The 22,009-nt window shown below is 38.6% G+C and overlaps 1 protein-coding gene across 2 annotated transcripts in view; it reads right to left on the bottom strand.

Moving 5' to 3' along the window:
- The window catches only part of CDYL (chromodomain Y like), a 107,878-nt gene that overhangs the window by 24,018 nt on the left and 61,851 nt on the right, over positions 1 to 22,009 (bottom strand). Inside the window, exon 3 of one of the 2 annotated variants that reach the window (XM_074146480.1) lies at positions 817 to 861. The exons of the other annotated variant lie outside the window; for it this stretch is intronic. Coding sequence (XP_074002581.1) covers positions 817 to 861 — 45 coding nt within the window. The remainder of the gene's footprint in view (positions 1 to 816; positions 862 to 22,009) is intronic. 2 annotated transcript variants of the gene reach the window in all.

Genomic DNA, 22,009 nt, shown 5'->3' with positions numbered 1-22,009 from the left:
TCCACAACCTGGTAATTTGAGAAAGCAGAGGGGAAAAAAAAATTTTAAAAATCCCCATTTGAATTTTGGGCCTGGGAATTGGTGCAATTCCAATTGGTGCAATTCCAAGTCCAGTGCCAGAGCCTCAGATGTTCAGTGGGAAGTTCATAAAGCTGTGCTCGGACTTACATTTACTAAGGGGTGGTTCATGGGCTCTGAACATCTTTAGATACAGTAGAGTCCTAAAATACTGAATCTTGCCTTAGGAAACAATCCACTAAGAACACACAGAGAAGCCAAAAATATCAGAGGAAGTCACTACATAAAAGACAGAAGAATTGCTATTAAGTAAAGAGTGTATACACACAAATAATGAGACTAGTACGTAACTAGTCACAATCGTGAGCTCAATTTTAATTTGGAAACCATTTAAAACACGTCATAGATGAGACAAAATGATGGATGAATTACACTACTAGTTGTTTCCTGAAGCCTGCCAGGGACCCACCTGTTCAAGTCAGATTCCGACCACTAAATAAAGAGAATAAAGAAAATAGAAACAGGACAGTATCAGCAAGTGGAATTGAAATTTAATTTCTACCAAGATGAATGCTGTGCAATTTTAGATAAATGTGTATGTAAAAAGATACTGCATTAAATACTGTTTAGACAAATAGCAAGACACCCCAGTCATAAGGAAAGGGTGCATAAATGGAACTAAACTTATACAATAATTGAATTATTTTCTTCAGGAGTGAGAAGTAGCTTCAATTAATTCCACATGGTTAAACAGGTCAATAGGAACTGAGGGGGAAAAATAGAATATGCTATACTTACAAGAAAATAGGAAGTAAAGAACACTGGGAAGAATACAGGGAGATGCTAAAACAGATAAAGAACGGTATTAGAAATGCAAAGTAAAACTCTAAAGTTCTCATAGTTACAGATGCTAAACACAAATTATTTTTCCAGTGATAAAAAAAATGAGAGAGAAGAATTAGATCAAAAAAACCCCAAACAAACAAAAAGAGTGAAATGTAGTGTAAGTTACAAAGTCAATTAAAATATTAGTGGGGAAACCAGCATGCCATAAGAAACCAGAAAAGATTTATGAGTATGAATATATTGTACATATAACAAATGACAGACTAAAAGGATTGAACATGGCAAGATTGCTGACTTAAAAGTAAAAAAAGAGAAACAGACAAATGTGATAGTCTATATAGGAAATGTGTCATAGTAAGTGAAATACCTCTGAGACTTGCTTGCTTAAACACTAGCAAATTTGGAAGGTACCTTGAGTAATAAGACTTGTATTGATGTAGTTTCAGAAAGAGTTGGGAAAAAAAACTTAAAAAAATGAAGCCTTAAACCTCTGCAGTTTATTTCTGTTTATAAACAACACTGCTCTCATGAAGTCATGTTTCAAAAGAGCCCTTCCAATTAAAACCTGCTGGGGATCGAAAGCAATACTCAGGAGAGCCATACTGGATACTGCAGAGAGATTTCATCTTCTTACAAGACTTCACTCATTACTTGCCGTATATTTTACCAATATTTTGCAGTTTCATACCTTTACAAAACATGCATCAGAACCCTCACTATCATGTACACTTACATCTAATGTAAATGTCAGGATTAAAAAAAAAATAAAATCTCAATACAGGAGTAACCCTATTTTGCTCAGCATTGAAGCCATATACACAGTATTATTCTTAGTGATATAAAGCTGGAAATACATTGAAAAGTAAAAATTTTCGACCTAAAATTAGTTTTACTTTATAAGATCCTAAAACATGAAAGCTTCTATTGATACCAAAAAGTGGAAGTTAGTAACAACAAAGATTTCATGGTTATTGTATGCTAAGAATGATAACATTCTCTGTCATTGGGAGTTTGATATGCAGAGTTATAATAAACTCTGCATTTCCATTTGATCTCAGAATATGTTGCCTTATCACTAGTACATTACCATAAGGTCAATAGTTAACTGAAACAAAGACATCACTTGTAGTTTTCTATTCTGTTATTATCTATACATCAACATATTGGTGATTTACAAATCCAAACATTTTGGCCATTTTTCATTACTACGGTAGATGACCTTTCCAATATAGCTACATCACAGAAGGTACCACACCATTAGATATTTCCCCCCACCAGCTCAGCTAAAACACTATGGACATCTCAAAGGAATTTATCTTCAAGATGTTCTTTTGAATCATTCTAATTAACAGAAGTGCTGCAGTGGGATCACCTTACTTTTTCATTAATTCTTAAACAAAACTATATGCTTGCTGAAATTTCTAAAAGAATGAATGTGGTGTTTTGTTAAAAAAAAAGGAAGAAAAAAAAAAAAAAAAGAGAAGGATTACTCCCCACCCCTGCCCCCCTTTTTCTCCTTCCTTTCAAGCCAGATAAGAGACTACAAGAAAGAAGCAGCACGATCGTATGCTGGCTCAGATCAGACCAACACTACATATATTTTAAGCAAGTTCACCCCTGCTACAAGGGGGAAAAAGCCTGCCACATGTCTGTCCTTGGTCACAACTGTTCTTGCCAGGAGACTGGCACTCCATTTAGCTGGCAAGTTCAGGAAATACAGCCAAGGACCCTCCATGAACCTCACCATACCCCTGTGATCTGGGCAAGCAGCACATACTGAATTACTTATCAATACTTAAGTACCAATGTAGTTTACATAACATGAAAATTAAGCTTTGTTTCCCTTCACTTCTCTGCTTCTTCTGCGTATAGTCTGCCAGACCAGCAACAAGTCATTCTTTGCAGGTATTTCTGTCTAACCCAGGAACAGTGCATCTGGGTTCCTTAATACCTTCTCTCCCTCCACTGATACACCTGCTGAACAATTCCACAGGAGCTTCCAAAGTTAAACCAAACTACAGTTTAAAACTATTTACCATCATCAGCGTTTTTACCTCATTTTACTTTCCTTTCCATTCCCAGTCTCCAGTAAGACAACCAGAATCCTAAACCAAATTTACGAAAAACATTGTCCTGGTTCTAAATCTCCTTATGTCTTCCTCTCTTCTCTTTTTTTTTGGGAGGGGGAAGGGCCATCTGTCATTCAAATTGGCCAATTCAGACTAAACCCCAACAAACATTAAGTACAGTTCAACTACAACGGAATATCTGGGAAAAAGTATTAGTGTTTACCTACTCTGGGCTCATTATTTGGACAGAAATATCAACTGGACAGAAATATCAACTTATGATTAAGTAGCAAGAAATGAGTAATAAACTGACATAAAAAAATGAAGACATGCCAAAACCCCACAAAACCTGACAAAATTAATTTAGCAGCAGGAACAAGCCGAACATTTTTGCAGGGTGCAGTGAGTTAACTTTTGGCTTGATCAGCTCCTGAGTGCTGCTGCTGACCAAGCAGGGCAGCGAGAATGTGTGGGAAGGGGGTGGTGGAAAGAGAGGACAGGATAACTGAGAGTAATGTGAAAAGCATGTCTGAAGAGAACAGCAACACGTTTCTCACAAGTTTAAATAATATACTGACTAGCAGATAAAAATTATAGGAAAGAGTAGGTACTTCCTCATGCAAATCCTTAAATTATGAGATCGAGTCCCAATATTGCAAAATAAACTCCAGCAATAGTGATTTATCCACCTAGGAAACTGGCAGAATTGAAATAATCAGAGAACAGGTATCATTGTTCTCTGGTAGAACAGGTATCATTCTTGCATGCTGTACAATCAGAAGCTTTTTAAAAAAAACCCCAAACAAACAACAATCTGCTGAGAAACTATCTTCTAATATTTCAATAAACATTGAGATTATGAACTAATTTTGCAAGCATAAGGTGACTTGTAGTTTAGAACAGATGTGCGGACTAGTTTATTCATACTGTAGAAAACAGCCTGTGATGTAAAATCTTCAAACTTTCCCAAACAGAAAAATAATGAGAAGAACTGTTGTGGATATCTGCGAGTGAAATACAGCACATTTCATTGTTGCCATCAATGTGTAGTTTATCAATGCCTACCTGGAAAGCCGAGAAAAGTTGTCACAGAAAAGAAAATGGCATCAGCAGCAGACAGGATGTCCCACTAAGACATGAGCTAGAGCGGGAGGCAAAGCCACCCATCTGCTGAGGCTGCCACAGCCTGCAGTGGGATGAAGCATGAACAGGGACAGTCAGAGAAGTGCGACTATTCATCACCTCCTCTTCACAAACAGGGACTTCCCTCCCTGCTAGGTCTGGGACTGTGTCTACAGCATGACTTTTGACTATAATAAATTCTAGAGTAAACTGCATGGAATAAGAAAGGAGACTAACGTTCAAGCTGAGGCTCCACAAATCAGTCTAACAAGTGCTCCAGTAAGTCCCCGGAAAAGGTTGTTAGAGAGTGCCCTAACATCTCTGAGAATAATATTAGCGCGATATGTACTCAAAAAGCCAATTCAGGATTGTTTAGTTGCTGACTTTGTCAGCCTTTTGAATGACACAGAGAACAGTGCAACTGATACAGTCTCCAAAGCTGTTGGGAAAATTGTTTGTTCTAACCTAATGGCTACAGTAAATAGTAGACTTCATGTCAAAACACATTCCTTCTACGTGCCATGACGTGCTGCCCATCATTACCAGCCCACGAAACAGCTTTGCTTTCAGAGAGAGACTCACACCGTGCCACTCTGGGTGGTTGTCTCACAACTGCTCCTTCCAAAGACAAGTCTTTCACCACGCATCACTCTGTATATACGGGCCAGCAAGCAAAGACTTTCCCTTTCTTTTAGGGTAGTTAAGGTTTAAAGTTTAAAATTCCCCCTTTCTTTTCTATCTAACTTATATGTGTTCCCTGTAACGTACGAAAAATGAGTATGATGATGACCATGAATTAGGAAGCATTCAAGAGCAGAAGTGGGCAAATAATGGATTTTGGCTCAGACGGTGAGCTGGAGATGCAACAAAAAACCTAAACAGGTTCTCTTTTGTTTTCAGATTTACTCCTTCTATGTAATAGCTTTCAAAATGTTCCGAACCAAAATAAAAATGCTGCTTCGAAACAAAGTCAGATGTGCATTTAATAAACTGGACTAATTTGTAAATAGGATTCTGCTCTTCCCTGTTCCAAGCTCTGGTTTTGTTACAATTTCTATTGTTAAAAAAATGCTGCCATACCCATGTTCAGGAGTAATATAATTATAGCATTTATTATTAGAGTTAATGCAGTAGTTTAAATTCTTTTGCTGTGTGAATCTAAATACATGTTATTCATGTTACTTGTAGCAAAGATAAATAAGAAACATAATAAACGTTACAAACACTAATACAGCATTAAACTCACAAGATTCCCCTTGAGGAAGGTTAAAATTGAAGCAGAACAAACCCAGCGCTATATCCTACAGGTCAATTTGAAATTAATCATAACTTTAGTCCCACATGTGTTCAGCTGAAAGCCAGAAATTATTTAATCTTAAATTTTAAGATTGGAAAGATGTTTCCCTTATGTGGTAAAGGGAAACCAACGGCTTGAATTCAAGCCCGTGCTGTTTCAAGATCACTCTTCGAAAGGGTCTGTCAACGATTTCACTCTGCTTTGGTAGCTTAAAAACCTATGCATGTCAGTGGTCACAAGGCAATCGGAAACAACAACTTCTCACAATTATTTTCCTTCCAAAAGCAATGGAGAACAATCCCTCTCCCTGTGAGGATTCCTCTACAAAACCCAAGGTATTTGTCCCACACAGGCTCACTAGTGAGCTAGTGCTGGTCACCCTGTACAGTCATACTGCACAACCAGGCAAATAACCAGGACCTGTAAGCAAAAAAAAAAAAAAGTGTGGTCCATTTAAAATAACACGCATACACTGCCCTGTGTTGCAATTCCACCTTATCATATACCCAAGAGATGTCTTTTAATGTTCCGATGCAACTAAATGCTTCAACAGCTAAATTCAAGCCAGACTCTGAAAGCAAAATGAGATTCCCACATTTTGTAGTCCTCACAGGCAAACATGGCTCAACAGAAAACCAAGCATCTCCAGAGACACGTGAATTATTTTCACTGAAAATTTCCCTCATTAAAACTCTTTTCCCCTGCATCCTTGACTAGCTAGAATTATCAATATTTCTGATGTCCCAAGGGCATCTACAAAAGCAGATGGCATTCTCACTTTATCACAGCACCTAAACCACCTTCTGCTCCACCAGATGACCCTCAGAGAGAACGTACCTCCATTTTGCAGTTCCTTGCATTTTTCTCTGCACAGAGACACAAACAACTACTACTCTTTTTGCTAGCTGGCACATTCTTTAACCACAGAGCTACAGGTGTTTCCCAATGACCCTGATGGATTCTCCTGCATGTGAAACCTGTTTGACTAAATCAACAGCAGCATCTGCAGAGCAGTCTCGGGGAGGAGAGTGGATTAGACGACAAAGGTTTCTCCAGCCCTATCTCCTGGTATTCTGTGATGCATATGTGATCACACTATGTAGCATTTATGATTTTTTGTCCTGACCTAAAGGCAGTTGCTTCTCAACAAGCTGGAACACAAAGACAAGATACCTGAACTGATGGTATCAGGTGCAGATTAACGAACTGTGGACAACGACAACGGGATTCTCAGCTAACTGCTGCTTTCAGTCCCCATGGGGAGCTCTCTGCCTGTGTCCCGGAATGAACCCTGGGGGAAAAAAAATCCTCTTCTGTGGATATGCCTGAATATTTCTCTGGGAAGCCACAACAGCACCTCCAATACGTATCTGTACCTCTGCCATAAAACTTAGGGTCTCATGCTACGGAAGGTCTTTGCAAGAAAGTTCCTAAGGATTGCAGTCTCCATTCTGAACTGATCATTTCTGCAATGACCTTACAGATGTGAAAATTACTGCTGTTTCCTACATTATTTGTAAAATACTTCCAAATCAGGAGACTGGACTCTGTGACTGGGTACAACAATTTCAAAATAAGGATCAGAAAAATAGCCTGCGGTAAAAGGAAACTTCTAAATTATCAGATTAAAACTGACAATTCCCTTTTCTCCAAGGGTGAGGAACATGAACAGTCATTCACCAAAGGAAACTGCTAATCTCCTTGGTTTCAGCACAACCAAAATACTATCCAAATTAAATATGGGTGCTATTACTGGGTAAACTTTGTGCAATACCTTTTGGACTGCCCAAGGGAGTTTATGGCCAATTCTAGGAGTCATTCTCTATTTCCCAGGCTCACTGCATTTATAGAAGTGGGATGACAATAGTTACTTTTTGAGAGTATTTTTTCCCTTTCTCGGACTTACAGTGGTTTTGCAACTGCCTGGTTTGTCCAACCTTGCTCATTGTTACTATATTACTTCTGAAGGCTGAAAGTTACCTGATCATCCAAAGCATGGGGAGGATGGGGGGGTGGGGAGAAATCGATTTTTCTGTAAGTCTCAGCCAAAGCGGAGCCAGTTCCCTCTTGAGGGGCTTCAGGTTCTCCTTTTTTTTTTTCCCCCTAAATCAAGCATTACTTTGTCAGGGAAACGTCACCGTGAGCCAAACCAGTGTTCAGTAGCTGAACAAGAGCTGCAGGAGGGTCTTTCACTCTGGCAGTGCTTTTGGCCCTCTGCCAGTTTGCAAGCTGCAGTCCCAGGCTGGGAGGCAGGAGATGGTGGGCTCCTGGCTGGGCAGACATGGAAAGGATGCAGCAAGGGCACAGAGTCAGTCAACAGAATTATGTTATAGAAGGATATAAAAGGTTGATGCAATTCGTTGAGAAGGAAGGGGGCAGAGGGGAAAAGGAGTTGAAGCAGAACGGGTCCTCAGCTGCATGCCAGCAGCAGCAGCTGCAGCTGGTTGGGATTTGGTGAGCAGCCCCTTCCCCACCTGGCCTGCTGGGAGAGAGCCTCAGCTGCCCCTGCTCCAGCCCGTACCTCCCTCCCACCACAGCGGGGGCCGGTTACAAATCTCATTCCCCTCAAAAAAAAAAAAAAAAGAAAAGTCTTTTGAAAGAAGCCTTGGTAGCGGGTGCAGTATTTTTATGCTGGGGAGATCCGTTCACTGAAAAGGAGACTGCTTCCTCTGCCATTAGCATCATGTCAGTAGGAAACATTTGCCGGCATTGCTACGCTCGTCTCCAGGCCAGGCTATGTTCCACGTAGACCACCTTCAGACAATGTAATGGATAAAAAACGAAGAGATTTTTGCTGAGTGTGCACACAGCCAAACATTTTTAGAAAGACTTAAAAGGTGGCCAAGTCTGAACGGATTTTAACATGATAGCAAAAGCACATCTCTGGCACAAAGGCCAAAGCTGTGTTAAACCCCAAATCATTTAAGGCTTGTGTGAGGAGCAGATGATCCCTCGCCTTCTTTGACAGTTTAGACATTCAGATAGCAAACTGCTGAGCAATGTACGGCATTCTCAGGATATGGGAATTCCTGACATCCCATACATTTCTTCCATATAACTGCCTCTCATGCAAGCCCAATATTCACCACAGAACTTTCTGCTATTGACTTTTTCCTTTACTTTTCTTTTCCTTTATTCTTCTGGTAATGTGTTTAAGTTTGGATGATAGGTGAAGAGCCTGAAGTTTTTGCCCTTCCTTTCCCCAAAGCGCTAAAGTCTCAAGCAAATAAAGTTTCATCAGTGTCCCAAAGCTTAAATACTGCAGGTAAGATGGCTAAAAACAGAGCCAACTGCCACAATGGTCACATATAACAATGGCTTCCTGCTACATTTTCAATGGAAATCTACCTATTAGATATTGCTGTCCAACAAAAGTTAGCCTAAAAATTCCACACATTAAAAATTCCATATAAACTTTTTTTTGTTGTTTTAAAATTTCTTCCTGGAAAGGATGCTCCTTTACCTATCACAGCAAAAGAGGTTAATTTGCACTGACAATTGTTCCTTCTCATCTGCTTAGTAAAGCTGCATTTATGATTCAAGAGAATCAATTATTGCTTAATTCAGTTTTTGTAATTTTTTTGCCAGTGTAATTAATTCTTTTACTATGTAGACTTTAGTATTAAACTTCATTAAAATAATTTAACCTTGGCTTATCTAATTTACATCTACAACCTATATTTCAAAAATTGCTTTTGTTATCTCTTGGCAAAGACTCGTTACTTGGTTAATTTAACAATGTGACCAAATTAAGACCTATTTTCATTTATAGAATACGACAAAGTACGTACTCTTAAGTATTACTATAAAATAGCAAAAGTGAAATACAATCAGACATAAACAATCAGAAGCACATAGACATTTCTCAGCATATATGCATTTATCATAAACTTGATATACTGTGAAAATCAGTCATTCAAAGCAAGTATTCACATGCTTATTGCAAGTTCCAAGTGCTGAAGTTTCATAAATAAATAAAATTTTAAAAATCCCAACACTTAAGAGTAGTCCATAAACACCAACACAAGATTTAGAGCAAAAAAGGCCAATGCAACTTGGAATGCACTGGCCAGACTGTAACCTTAGGAGATGAGAGAGTAAGAATAGCAACATATGGCAGCATCAATGTTATGGCAGTCCTAACCGCTACAGCAGTGGAGCATAGATGGAATATTCGTTCTGTTGTGCTTGTAAAAACTGCAATAAAATCAAGGTAACAGAATCATGGGAATTTCAGGCAAACACATTTGGTCAAACAGAGTGTTCGTCTATAGAATTCCTTTGGTTTATAACAATGTACAATGTTTTGAGAGAAAGATACATAGAAAATAAATACCCTCTAAACTTTAAAGTGTTTATCTTCTAGCTGTTAATCTGTTTCACAAGTTGAAATGTCTAACAACAGTTGTAAGAGGAAAAAAAACCAAATACAGTCCTTAAACCAAGCACAAATACTGACACCCTAGACAAATCTAAATATTTTAAAGATGGAACCAAGACCAAACAAGCAAAGTTAAGAACGTCCTTCTGTAGGACTTCACACTAAAATTAACTGGCAAAAAAGGTGGGCTACGGAACAGCAATCGTCAGACGAAGCCCAAGTATCTTCTGCTCAGGAAACTTGGGTAGATTTGGGGGAATAAGATTTGAACTTGCGCTATTTTTACTCAACGAAGCCTGTGGCACTCTTATTAGATGTTCCTTGTTGTCTTACAGTTTTTTAAAGCCTTTAAAGTAAGCTAGAAATTAGAAAGTAACGTGTTTTCTGCAGGTTTCATTTCTATCCCACCACTTTTCCCTATGCCTTTTCACCTCACAGCAACTGAAAAACCGTGTCACATGAGGGCAAAAACCAGACAACCAACCAATCAATCAAAAAGCTAAAAAACCTATGAGTATCAAACTCCAAAACCTTACTATGGGAATTGTACTGAAAAGCTAAAACAAGAGGACAGAATGAGTGAAGATAACATACAGAGAAATAAAAAGTTTAAATCTGAACTTAGCGTTGAGGTATCAGGTAAGAGTTTTTTTTAGTCTGAGTAGACTCATAGAATGGTTAGAGTTGGAAGGGACCTTAAAGATCATCTAGTTCCAACCCCCCTGCCATGGGCAGGGACACCTCCCACTAGACCAGGTTACTCAAAGCCCCATCCAGCCTGGCCTTAAACACTTCCAGGGATGGGGCATCCACAACTTCTCTGGGAAACCTGTTCCAGTGCCTCACCACCCTCACAGTAAAGAATTTCCTCCTAATATCTATTCTGAATCTCCCCTCTTCCAATTTAACACCGTTACCCCTTGTCCTGTCGCTACATTTCCGGACAAAGGGTCCCTCTCCGGCTGTCCTGTAGGCTCCCTTCAGATATTGGAAGGCTGCTATGAGGTCTCTCTGGAGCCTTCTCTTCTCCAGACTGAAAAACCCCAGCTCTCTCAGCCTGTCTTCATAGGGGAGGTGCTCCAGCCCTCTGATCATCTTCATGGCCCTCCGCTGGACCCGTTCCAACAGGTCCATGTCCTTCCTCTGTTGAGGACTCCAAAGCTGGACACAGTATTCCAGGTGGGGTCTCATGAATGCAGAGTAGAGGGGTAGCATCACCTCCCGCAACCTGCTGGCCACACTTCTCTTCATGCAGCCCAGGGCTGCAATAGCATAGGACAGAAGCAATAGCATAGGACAATATCATAGTATCTGCCTCTACTATAAAAGAGTAAACTGACTTTAAAGAAAAAAACTATTCCAAAAAGCCCCTAAAACACATCTGCAGGTCTTGACAAGTGAAATGCAACTATTTATTAAAAACACAAAATAGGACTTTGAAGATATATGAGCTCCTTTATGGAAAGATCAGAGTATGGTAAACAATTATAAAGCAATTAATGACCATAATTACGCCAACTTCATTTTAATTATGAGAAAATCAAACACCAGCCAGTGAATTTAATGAATGCTCATACTGGAAATGAGCAAAAAACTCCGTAAGAAAGAACATATCCATATGTCCCCATAACATAAGATGAGCTATGTGATACCGAAAAAAGCACTATGTTCTTGGCATTATTTTAAGCCAAAAATCTAAATCTCAGGAATGCTACAATTAATTACCTATTATTGCAGGTTACTGAAAGCAGCACATAAAATTACTTTATATTCTGTAATGCAAACAGGACAGCTCTTCCTCCCATCTATTTTATTTATATTACATACTGAAACTAGGTCCAGAAAAGTAATTTCAGATGTGTCATGGGAAAGCACTGTTAAGATGCTCTCAACAAATAGTGGTCAGAATCCCTTTTCAAAACACTCTACATTTTGTAGGCCACAAATCGTTCGTTTGCTACTGAGCCTTTCTCCTACTAGAATGAATTTTGCAAGAATCATATGAGAAAACCATGAGAAGACTAAAAGAAATGGAAGAAACAGCAAGAACCCTTAGTGTCCACAAATGAAACTACTCTTTACTAAATATAACTGTCTTCAAAAAACTTAAGGATTTAGATCAACCTGATACTTTTGCAGCATTTCCTACCAGCCTAAAGAGCTGTCTTAATGACTTCACACTGAGCTGAGGTCTCTGCCATGACCAGAAAACAGAATAGTTGAGAAGCAGAGATTTTCCACGTACTTACAGATGCAGTCTCAGGGGATCTTATTATCCTGACCTTTAATAATATGAAAAAAAAATAATGAAATAACAAATTTATCAAATTCTGTAGAGTCTTAAATTTAAGGTAAAGATATGGAGATTATTACCTCTTAGATTTAATCAGGTTATTAATTCAGAGCAGCAGACTCAGACAATGAAATTTGAATTCTCCCTAACTTAGGCAAAAAAAAAAAAGAAAAACCTTGATCCTAGAGTCTGAGCAGTATGTTTTGTGGGCAAAAGCCTGTTACAATGACAATAAAAAACAAAGAATGTGGCTTAAAGAGGATTTAATCTAACTCAGATATAGTAACAAGCACAGCCCCAGTTATTATTAATTACCTATACACCACATAAATTCCAAGCTAGTTTGGATATGTGGCAACGCTGATCTGTGAATTTACAAGGCACGAGTCTCTGTTGAGAGTTTTATAGAGCAGGTAATATTAGACACGTTTAATGTTAGACACATTAATGTTAAGTTTGTTCTCCACATTATCTGAAATAAACTTCTAGTGCCACCAATTACACTGTCAAACAAATATACAAAGATTTCTCCTTAGAAAATCCACATTTAAGAATTACATTATGCCACCCCCCTCACAGGTGCACTAGAAGGAAGCCATCCCACTACAGCCTTCGCATAGCAGTAGTTACGATTTGCCACTGACAAAAGCAAAAGCAAAGCTGCAATTGCATGCAACCACAAAAAGCCCTAAATTAAGTACTTCTGGTTAGCCTATAAACTAAGACATGTTTCTCATTTCACAGCGATCCAGGATACCTTTCCCGTCACCCTCCGGTGTCAAAAGTTCCACTCTACACTCCAAACTTTCCAGACTGCAGAAACTACTACCTTTTAGAAAGGTATATTGCTTTTGAAGACATACTGCCTCTTTCTTCTGGCAAAATGTTACCTCTTACAGAGCTATAAAGATTGTAGTAAACATAGTGTGATAACTCATGAACTGCAGCTTGTATTTAAATTTCGAGATGTGCATTTTTATTTGTTAAACTGCTGCACATACATTTGAAGTCTTTATTGGAATCTTGATGAAAAGAAAATAGAAAGTACAGGACAAAACCTACTAATTATTTTTCTTAAACACAGATAAATTGTCATTAAATTTAACTGTAAAATATTCTAATCCTCTGAGTGGTGACCTTGTGATGTGGGTCCCTAAAAAGCTTGAGGTCCTATTTTCCTTGCAAACACGAAAAACCCAACACCAGCTGGATCTGTCAACTTTCTAAAAGATGTTCAAAACCAGTAAAAGTCAAAGGTTTTCAAGAAAGTCTCAAGGTAATGCTTCATTACTCATGACATTACAGAGGTGTACAAAAGCGGTCTTTATGTGAAAAGCATGTAGGACAATAAGACAAGCTGGTTTTTAGGCTACACATGCTGTTTCTGCAAGCCTGCAACAGGAAGCCAGAGCGCGGATGGGAAAAGTTCTTAGCAGAAATTCACTTAACTGAACGTCTGTCAATTTATAATTAGTGACTTCATCCATTATGCTTTTTTTTTTTTTTTTTTTAATCCTAACCAGGTATTTTGAGCACAAAGAAATTCCGTATTTTTGCTATACAGTTAGCAAACAATATGGAACTAGATAACGACTTTCTTGTATTATTTCAAGGTAGGAGTGATAAGATTAGATAAACTATGAAAATCATCCATTCAGTACATATTCTAGTATTACATAAATTTATGAGATATTTTGAAAATTAGTATTTACCCCTACCTTCTGAATCACAAAGCTTAATTTAAATGACTTGAAGACCAGTAATAAGGCTACTAATTCATGTACCTAGAGTCTAAGTGATTTATAAACCATTTACCTTCACAGAAAAAAGCAGTTTAAAATCACTACTGCACTGTTTCAAAAAAAGAATGACGATCACTACCCAAAACAAATACAAAACATAAGAAATTGCCTGTTTTATCCTACAAAGTCATAGTCCAAAGAGTGGGAAATATGTGGGAAAATAAAGCATTAGGGAATGTGGTATGAGCAGAAACAAGCATAATCCCAAACTATTCAAACAAGTAGTGCATAACTTTTTGGAAAGTTTGGAGCTAAAAATGAAACAGAAAGTGCAACTGATTCAGCAGTGTCAACTACTGAAACTGCAAGTCACTGTGCAATAAAAGAGCTGGTGCACTATAAACGCTGGGAAGGATTCCCAAGGAAAAGAGACACACTGCAAATCACTGCTCCTCCAAAATCAATACCTAAAATAACTACAATTACAGAGTTCCTCGGTCAAAACATGTAGTTAATGATACCAAAAGGAGTCAGACCAATAAAGTCCAATGCTCCAAAAATTTAAAATATGATTGGAGAAAAAAAAAATTAAAAAGGAAGAAAGAAGTGAATTTGCTGTGTGTCTGCAAACACGTGCAAACAACATCACCTGACCAGACTGAGAAAGCAGTACCTTGTAAAGACAACATCTACAGATCTTGGTCTACTAACCTCCAGAGTGATCTTTAAAACCTGTTAGGCAAAACATGTCACATTTGTAGCTGATTCAGGAACAGCACACACCTTGATTTACAAAGCCTGATTAAAATGCGAAGCAGTCATAAATTAAAGCAGCCCAAGGTCAAGCTTGACAGAGGGATAGACAAATCTTACCTGGGGCAGTTCAGAGGCTGCCATCAGACACAGCCCACCTGTAGGGCACACAAAGATCTTCTCTGGGAGAGGGGGCCACAACTTAACAGCCCACAGGCACTACTACTACTGTCCCCACAGAAGGTAGGACAGTAAGTGCAGCCCATCCTGCACTGAGGCAGTGAAATGCTGGGCTTTTCTTTCTGGTTCCAGTCAGAAAAACCAAAACCATAATCTAACAATCTCACTGAGAGGAAAGAAAAAAAGAAAAAAGGGGAAGAAAAAAACCACAACATTTTCTTCCCACCGTGGTATGCTGGTGTGGTAGATGTAAATAAGGTATTCATAGGGTATTAAACATCACTGTAAACCATGTGTGACTTGTTTTTAGCACCTTTTTAGCTTCACAAGGAGAAAATGAGGAAGTCTGCAGAACCTAGAAAATCTCACAGGTACTAACATCACCCCTAAATTTGAGAAACAGCAGAACAAGGTTAGGAAATCTTGGAAGGTAATCATAGCTGGTGGACTAGACAAGAGAAAAAAGCTATGCTGTGACAGATCAGGAGTGTTACTGGGGCAGTGGTTATAGGAACAGATGGGGGTGTGCGTGTGTGTGTGTGATGCAAATAACCCAACATTAAAAGTATTACACTTCCACCTTTAAATATACTTGGACCACTATTGTTATTTTTTCAATAAAATTTTGGCTCCTGCTCTCAGCTGCACCATTTTGAATACCCACCCAACTCTGCAAAAACACAAAACCACCACCACAACCGCCTCCACACACCTGGAACCAACCTCTACAGGTTTCTTGAACTCAAGTAAATGACTCAGTGATAAAGAGAGGAAAAAAAAAGAGATAGGGTAGGTGCTTTTGGCACCTGTGGCACAACAAGATAATAAATTATTGTCTAAGGGTAAAAACCATTGAGGTGAGAGAAACTCAGTATATGAAAAAGGTAATTGAAAAAAATATATGGTAGTTGAAAAAAAATATATGCAGAAACATTATAATTTATACATTATCAAACTAAAAATACTTTTCAAGTACAAAGGTCTGCCTTGGTCCCAATTCTAGTCGGTATTTTTTGTGCAAGACTTGGATAATGAAAGAGTGGCTATACAAATGAAATTAACAGATAACATAAAACTGAAAGCACCACAAGCTTTCAGAAGGGGAGGACCACATTTCTAAATTATATTGCTGAATTTGGAAGACAGCTTGAAAAGTGAATTTTTAGCTGCATGAAAGAAAAATAAAACATGCACTAAAACAGCGGAATAATAGACTATGAAGCAGAAAAGTTTATTGGGTTATAATCAATCACAAAGTACACAAGTTAATAATGTGAGGTAAGAACGAAGGGCAAAGCCCAATTTTCTGAGGCACATTGGAAGGAAACTTTACATGTGCAAAGAGATCATACATTCTACTAAGTACTTGTGAAGTATCTGCTGAGAATTCAATTTTGGGCACCATACCTAAAGAGAGATACTTTGGACTGTCCATGGTTTATCAACAATGACAATAAATTTAAAACGAAGACGTATGAGGAAAGATGAAAGGAATAAGGTCTTTTTAGTCCTATCATAAGAGGAAGTAAGTCCAGATATCTGACAGCTGTTCTATAGCACGTGCAAGTCAAATATGAATTGTTCGTTGCAAGAATAGCTACTGAAAATAGGTACCTGTATCAATTAAAATATATTGGGAAAAGAAGGGGAAGAGGACTTTTCTAACCAAAGCAGAATAAAATGTGAGTTAGAAATGGTTTAATCCCCATTATGGACATATTTTAAGAACATGTTATACAACCCCTGTCATGAAAAACAAACACTCAATTCTGCCTCAGTACAAGGATGGACTAAACTGACCAACATCTCCTTTAGTCCAAGCTCCAGCCTTAACAACAGCCCTGAGGTTTGCTGTTGTTTTTTTTTTTTTTTAAAATCTGCTTCCCACATGCATAGTCCCGGTTTCAATGCTATTGTAATTTGAACAAAGGCCAATATTTACTGCTTCAGTGACACGTTATTCTACACAGCTCGTAAGATTAACATGTTAGATATTTCTAAATGGAGAAAAAGCGTTCAAGTAACAAGCTTACTATAAACACATACCATCTTGCTAGTTTGAGGTTGTTGGTAGAAATTCGTATCACTACAGAGAGAGCCAACGAGGGCCTTAACTCTTTAAGAGATTTAAACCAACTTCAGAACACACACCACAGAATTCCCACCCGGTAACAGCATCTACTTGAGGAGCCCTATTGATTTCTCAAATTCTCCAAATTTGTTACAAAGACTGTGAGGCTACAGGTCCAAATAATCAAATTATTTAAACAGTAACTAACTAATACTGAGCAACAATGAGGTTGAATACAGTTTACAAGCTTAATTTGACTATTTGATGAGGTAGATTGGAGATTGTCAGAAGTGAGAAATTCGCTCTTCTTCCCCCCAAATCAGACTTCCAATGCTGAAAGTTAACAAGGAAAACCAAAAACTATCCAGATTTTAGTTCTTGCAGTCTACATAGGATGGCCTGATGTGTTAGAAAGAAGCACCTAATGAGAGCTGATCATTTTACTTGTGTTGTATTTAACTACCTAATGTGACTGTACAGAAGCAGAACCAGATTATTCTTGGAGGTGCACATTAGAGGATGAAGGGCAATGGAAACGAGTTGTAATGAGGGAAATTCAGATTAGATACTAGGTTAAAAAACCAAAAGTTCACAGTACAGTAATCAAGCACTGCAACAAGAGCCCCCAAGAGGTGTGGAATCTCCATCCTTGCAGAACTTTAAACAAGCCCTAAGCAACCTCCACAACAATATCCTTAAGCATAAAACTGAATCACATAATTTTTTTGAATAACTGAATACAACCCAATGTATTCTGTTCATTGGACTACCTGCTAGATATTGGTAATTTTTTCTATTATAGAGCTGAGTAAAGAGTAGGGACATATTCTTCTGTTAAATATCACCTTTTAGAAGTTGTTTAGCTTCTATCTTCCTGTGACCTGCTATCACATTAGCCTAATGAAGTCAAAAGTCATCTTCCCTCATCAGGCAGTTCCAAAAAGTCATATTGACTAATGGCCCAGGCCACATCTTCCTGGGTCTGAATGATAAATTACTTGGCTGAAGTGAAGTTTTGAGTCAGTTACTTCCATTCTTATCATCCAGAGGGACACAGCTGCCAATGCAAAGAGTGGAGATGGCTAAGGGAAATCACCATTAAAAAGACTGTCTTGGTTTGTTGAGATATAAAGCAATCTTTCCACTGCTGTAAAACCCAGTTCAGAGGTTTTTATGTTCATGGATTATATACTACCTGTATTTGAAGAAGCTGCTTGGTGACCCTGCTTGCTTCTATAAGGAGGGTAGCAGATTGTTGTATTGTGTCAGGGTTAAAAGCATCTAAGAGATCATTAATTAGGGGACCTCAGAGTTATCTCTGTATCTCTACTCATTGTATTAAGGGCTTTTGGTCAGTGAAGAAACCAGCTCTTCAGTACTTTCCATCACTTTACCAGATGTTTTTAGCAGGGGAAAAAAAGGGAAAAAGAGTCTTCAACATGCTCTACATCTAGAGCATGCTTCTGTAAGCAGTGGTGCCAGTTTCAAGATCCTGCTTTGCCCAATGCCTGCTGGTTTCAGCCCCTGCTCAGCCCCTTTAAGTGGGCTGGCAGAAATTAAAGGATATGAACAGGAGCAAGCAGCCAAAACCATGGAGTGATAAGAGGAACAGATAGAAGGAAAAAAGATGTTGTGCAAGCTGGTGTAGGAAGCACTCCTACTTAATATTTAACCACAGTACTAAATGGGGGGAAAATTATAGCTGGCTTGGGCTAGCCTGCCTAATAGAAACCTCTGGCTGTGTTTCTCCTTCCCCTCAAGGAAGCTGTATACACTGAAGATTTTGAAGAAGCTGCATTCAACAGACAGTATGAAACTGGAGAAGACACTTTAGCAATGTACAGGAAAAACAACTTAAAACACTTTTTAGAAAGAAAAATCTGGCAAAAATGTCACAACCGTTCCCACCTGTAAGAGGGCTCTGTGCAGGGAACCTGAGGATAAAATCAACTTCCAATAATTTGAAGCCTAAAATACTTTCCTCACATTTGCAGAACTTCATAGTCTAGATGATGCAAGAAAAAAAAAAAACACAAGAGGTGTTTATGAGATCTTCTATCTTAAAATCTATTCACAATGTATCTCCCTGGCTTGGGCCTCCTACAGGGATCTTTCCAGGCTAGGCTTGACACATAAAAATCAAAAATCTCTCTGGTGATATTCTACCCCATAGACAATTGCAATAAAAACAAACAAACAAAAAAAATCCACAATAAACCCACAACAAAACAAAACAACCCCAACCCTTTTGTGTTAAAAAGAGAAACAAACAAAAAAACCCTCTATACTTCTCTTCATAAAGCCCCTTATGCCAACTCAGCTTTCACATGCAAGAGAAAGTCCAGAGTTTATGCTGCAGAGGTTTAGCAAGGAATCATCTGAGCCCACCTCTACTCTCTTCCTCAGTTGAGAAGGACAGTGAAGTAAGAAATTGCTAATAGTGAAAGCAAGCCCTTTAGCAGCATGACCTCAACTGAAGTTTTAATAACCAGCCCACACAGTTTTTCACTGTCAGCATACTCGGGCAATCAGGGAGGCATAACAATCTGCATGGGTCTTGGTGGAAGGAGCAGAAGTTGCCAGAAGGAAGTGTTTGGAAGGCACATTACCAGGGCTAGGCTATGTGTACATGGTTGAAACATAAGCTGCTTTTCTGCAAGCCAGCTCTTTTAATAGGAATCCAGTTTATTTATTTATTCAGAAGCAGATGGCATCCTCTCAAGACGTTATGCAGAACATAACACAAAAAACAAGTATTTTCATCTGAGCATATTTTTTCTAATCAACTCCCTGCTATTCAGCATTAAATGACAAACAAAAATTTAGTCTCCAGAGTCTGGTAATACTCTAGGCTAACTCAAGCTCACTCAGGATATAGCAGTAAGTGATGAAATGTAATGACTTGTAATACACTAGACCGCAGAATAGATGACCTCAGTGTCTTTTGACTTAAATGTTACATAAAAAAAAGCATTCCAACTGTGGGGAAAAAAATTTATAAATTGCAGCCTCCATGCTGGTGAGCACATTTGATGGACGAACCCCATGACCTATGGTTAGTCAGAAGTGCCTATTGCAACTTTTTATATTTATACAAAGGAAAATGAGAGGCAAGAAATCCTATCATAAAGTATGTTGGTAATACTGCCATGCAATCACTGTATTGCAGGGTTCTGTATGACACTGCTGATAGCTTTCATATTATGTTTTTATGCAATTCCTCCTGAATCGTGACTTGTAATCTCCATTCACTGCAAAGCCTAAGAAACCACTACAAAGGCTTGTGGAAGGATCTCATGTTGAAGAGACTACATACAGACAAAACATAATTTAGAAGAAAGCCAACTACTACGAAACACTGCTCTCTCCTGACCCTTCCTGCTCCACACCTCAACTCTGAGACCACTGTGTGCCACCTTTAATAGATACATGATCTCCTTTTAATAGGGAAGTCATATATATCCAAGTGTGTTGATGTACAGAGGTTCATTTACCACACAATAATACAACGCAGTACATCAAAAGTGAGTCATCCTCTCATTACAGCCTCATACAACACATAATTAAAATATAAGGGGCTCCCACAAACTAAAGTTATTTTAGAATTTTCTGCATTATTTTCCAATAATTTAACAATTTACTGGTTTTGTTTTTAAATAAGAGCATGCTGAAAGAATACTAATACAAATTCAAGGAATTTGTATGTTGTTATACACTATACCAGGGTGGTCCAAATAGAGCAGTCATTGCATTCACATCCAAATTTAAGGTCCCTCTCCCCTCCTGCTAGCATTTCCAGCTTCTTTTCAATGCCTCCCCTTCACCCCCACCCAAGATCATCTCCTTCCACTCTCTGTGCAAGGAGATACTTCCCCCTTCTCTCCCTCTCCCATACAAATAGCCCAGCTTTCCATTTCTTCCACTGGCAACAGCTGCTCCTGCACACGCTATTCCAAGACTGCTAAACCCTAGCTCGAGAGGGGACGGGTCTGGGAGAGCTGCTGCTGCTGCCAGGCAGGGCACACAGTCGCTGCAGGAAGCGTGGGGCAGCTGCTGCTGGCAGCTTCTCTCCCACAAGCAGGAGCTGCAAGCCTGCATCCCTGGGAGGCAGGGCAAGGGAAGGACTTCAGGACTTGGACCACCACTTGCTGCTCAAATGGTTTTCCATCTCCTTTGGGAAAGGGCAGTAGACTCCAGAGGTGGATGGATCCTCTGGGCCCAAATCCCCTGTGAGCTGCCTATTGGGATAAACTACTATGTGCTATATTGTTATTACTATGTTAGAAGAAAAAAGAAAGCACATCTTTTGCCAAATTAACTGCATCTCGAGGAGACTTGTATCCAAACTTCTCATGATAAAGAATGATAAAAGCTTACAAAATCATAGCTGTATTAGTAAGAAATTTTAACATCCTCTTTCTCATCATATGTATAAAGGTAAATTGAGTAGGTAAATATAAAACAGTTTTAGTGTGAATACTCCATTTCTTACCAATGACTTACTCTCACTTGACTTTATTGTGCCCCAACATGGGTAAGAGTAAAAAAGCAAAACTTAAGTTTTGTTCAAATGTGTAATTCTTATTTTTAGAACACTCTGGGCCATTATTATTTGGATGGTTTTGTCTAACTCAAGTGCTCTTGAGAAGATTAGCCTGCATCACTACTTTTCCCCTCTCTGCTACATCAAGAATGCTGAAAAGACTTAACAGGCATGCAAATATCATTGGAGATGGCCAATAGAAACGTAAAAATTCAATTTTTCTTATTTGTGAAAGAAATTAAAGAAGAAATATTTTCTTCTTTAGTTTTTTATATTGAAGTGGATGCCCAGACAATTTCCAAGCATTGCCAGCCAGTCGGATTTGGTGTTCTCTCTCCCCATCTGGGAACGCATAGCTGAGACAATGACTGAGAACCCTAAACTCCAATAGCTCCATAGGAAGGAGCTGCTAAGTTTCAATCTTCCTCCTTGTCCTTGCTCTTCCACAAATAACTCCATGGAAATCCAGCCAACCAGCAGCTAGTGAAACACTAGTGAAAACTAGTGAACTAGTGAAAACGCTGGCAAACTAGCGGGTAGATTCAAACCTATCCGCATGTCTTTTTTTCCTAAAAAAACCCAAAATCTGAATGTGCATATCACGAGATACTAAGATTTTTTAAAAATAATTTACCCTCACGCTCATTATAACTGAGAAATACTGAAATCAAGGTAGTCACATTTTGGATTTAGT

Source organism: Numenius arquata, chromosome 4 (assembly GCF_964106895.1).
Source record: "Numenius arquata chromosome 4, bNumArq3.hap1.1, whole genome shotgun sequence".
Lineage (NCBI taxonomy): Eukaryota > Metazoa > Chordata > Aves > Charadriiformes > Scolopacidae > Numenius > Numenius arquata.
Note: the sequence above shows the minus strand (reverse complement) of the source record. Positions and strands in the feature narration are given on the sequence as shown.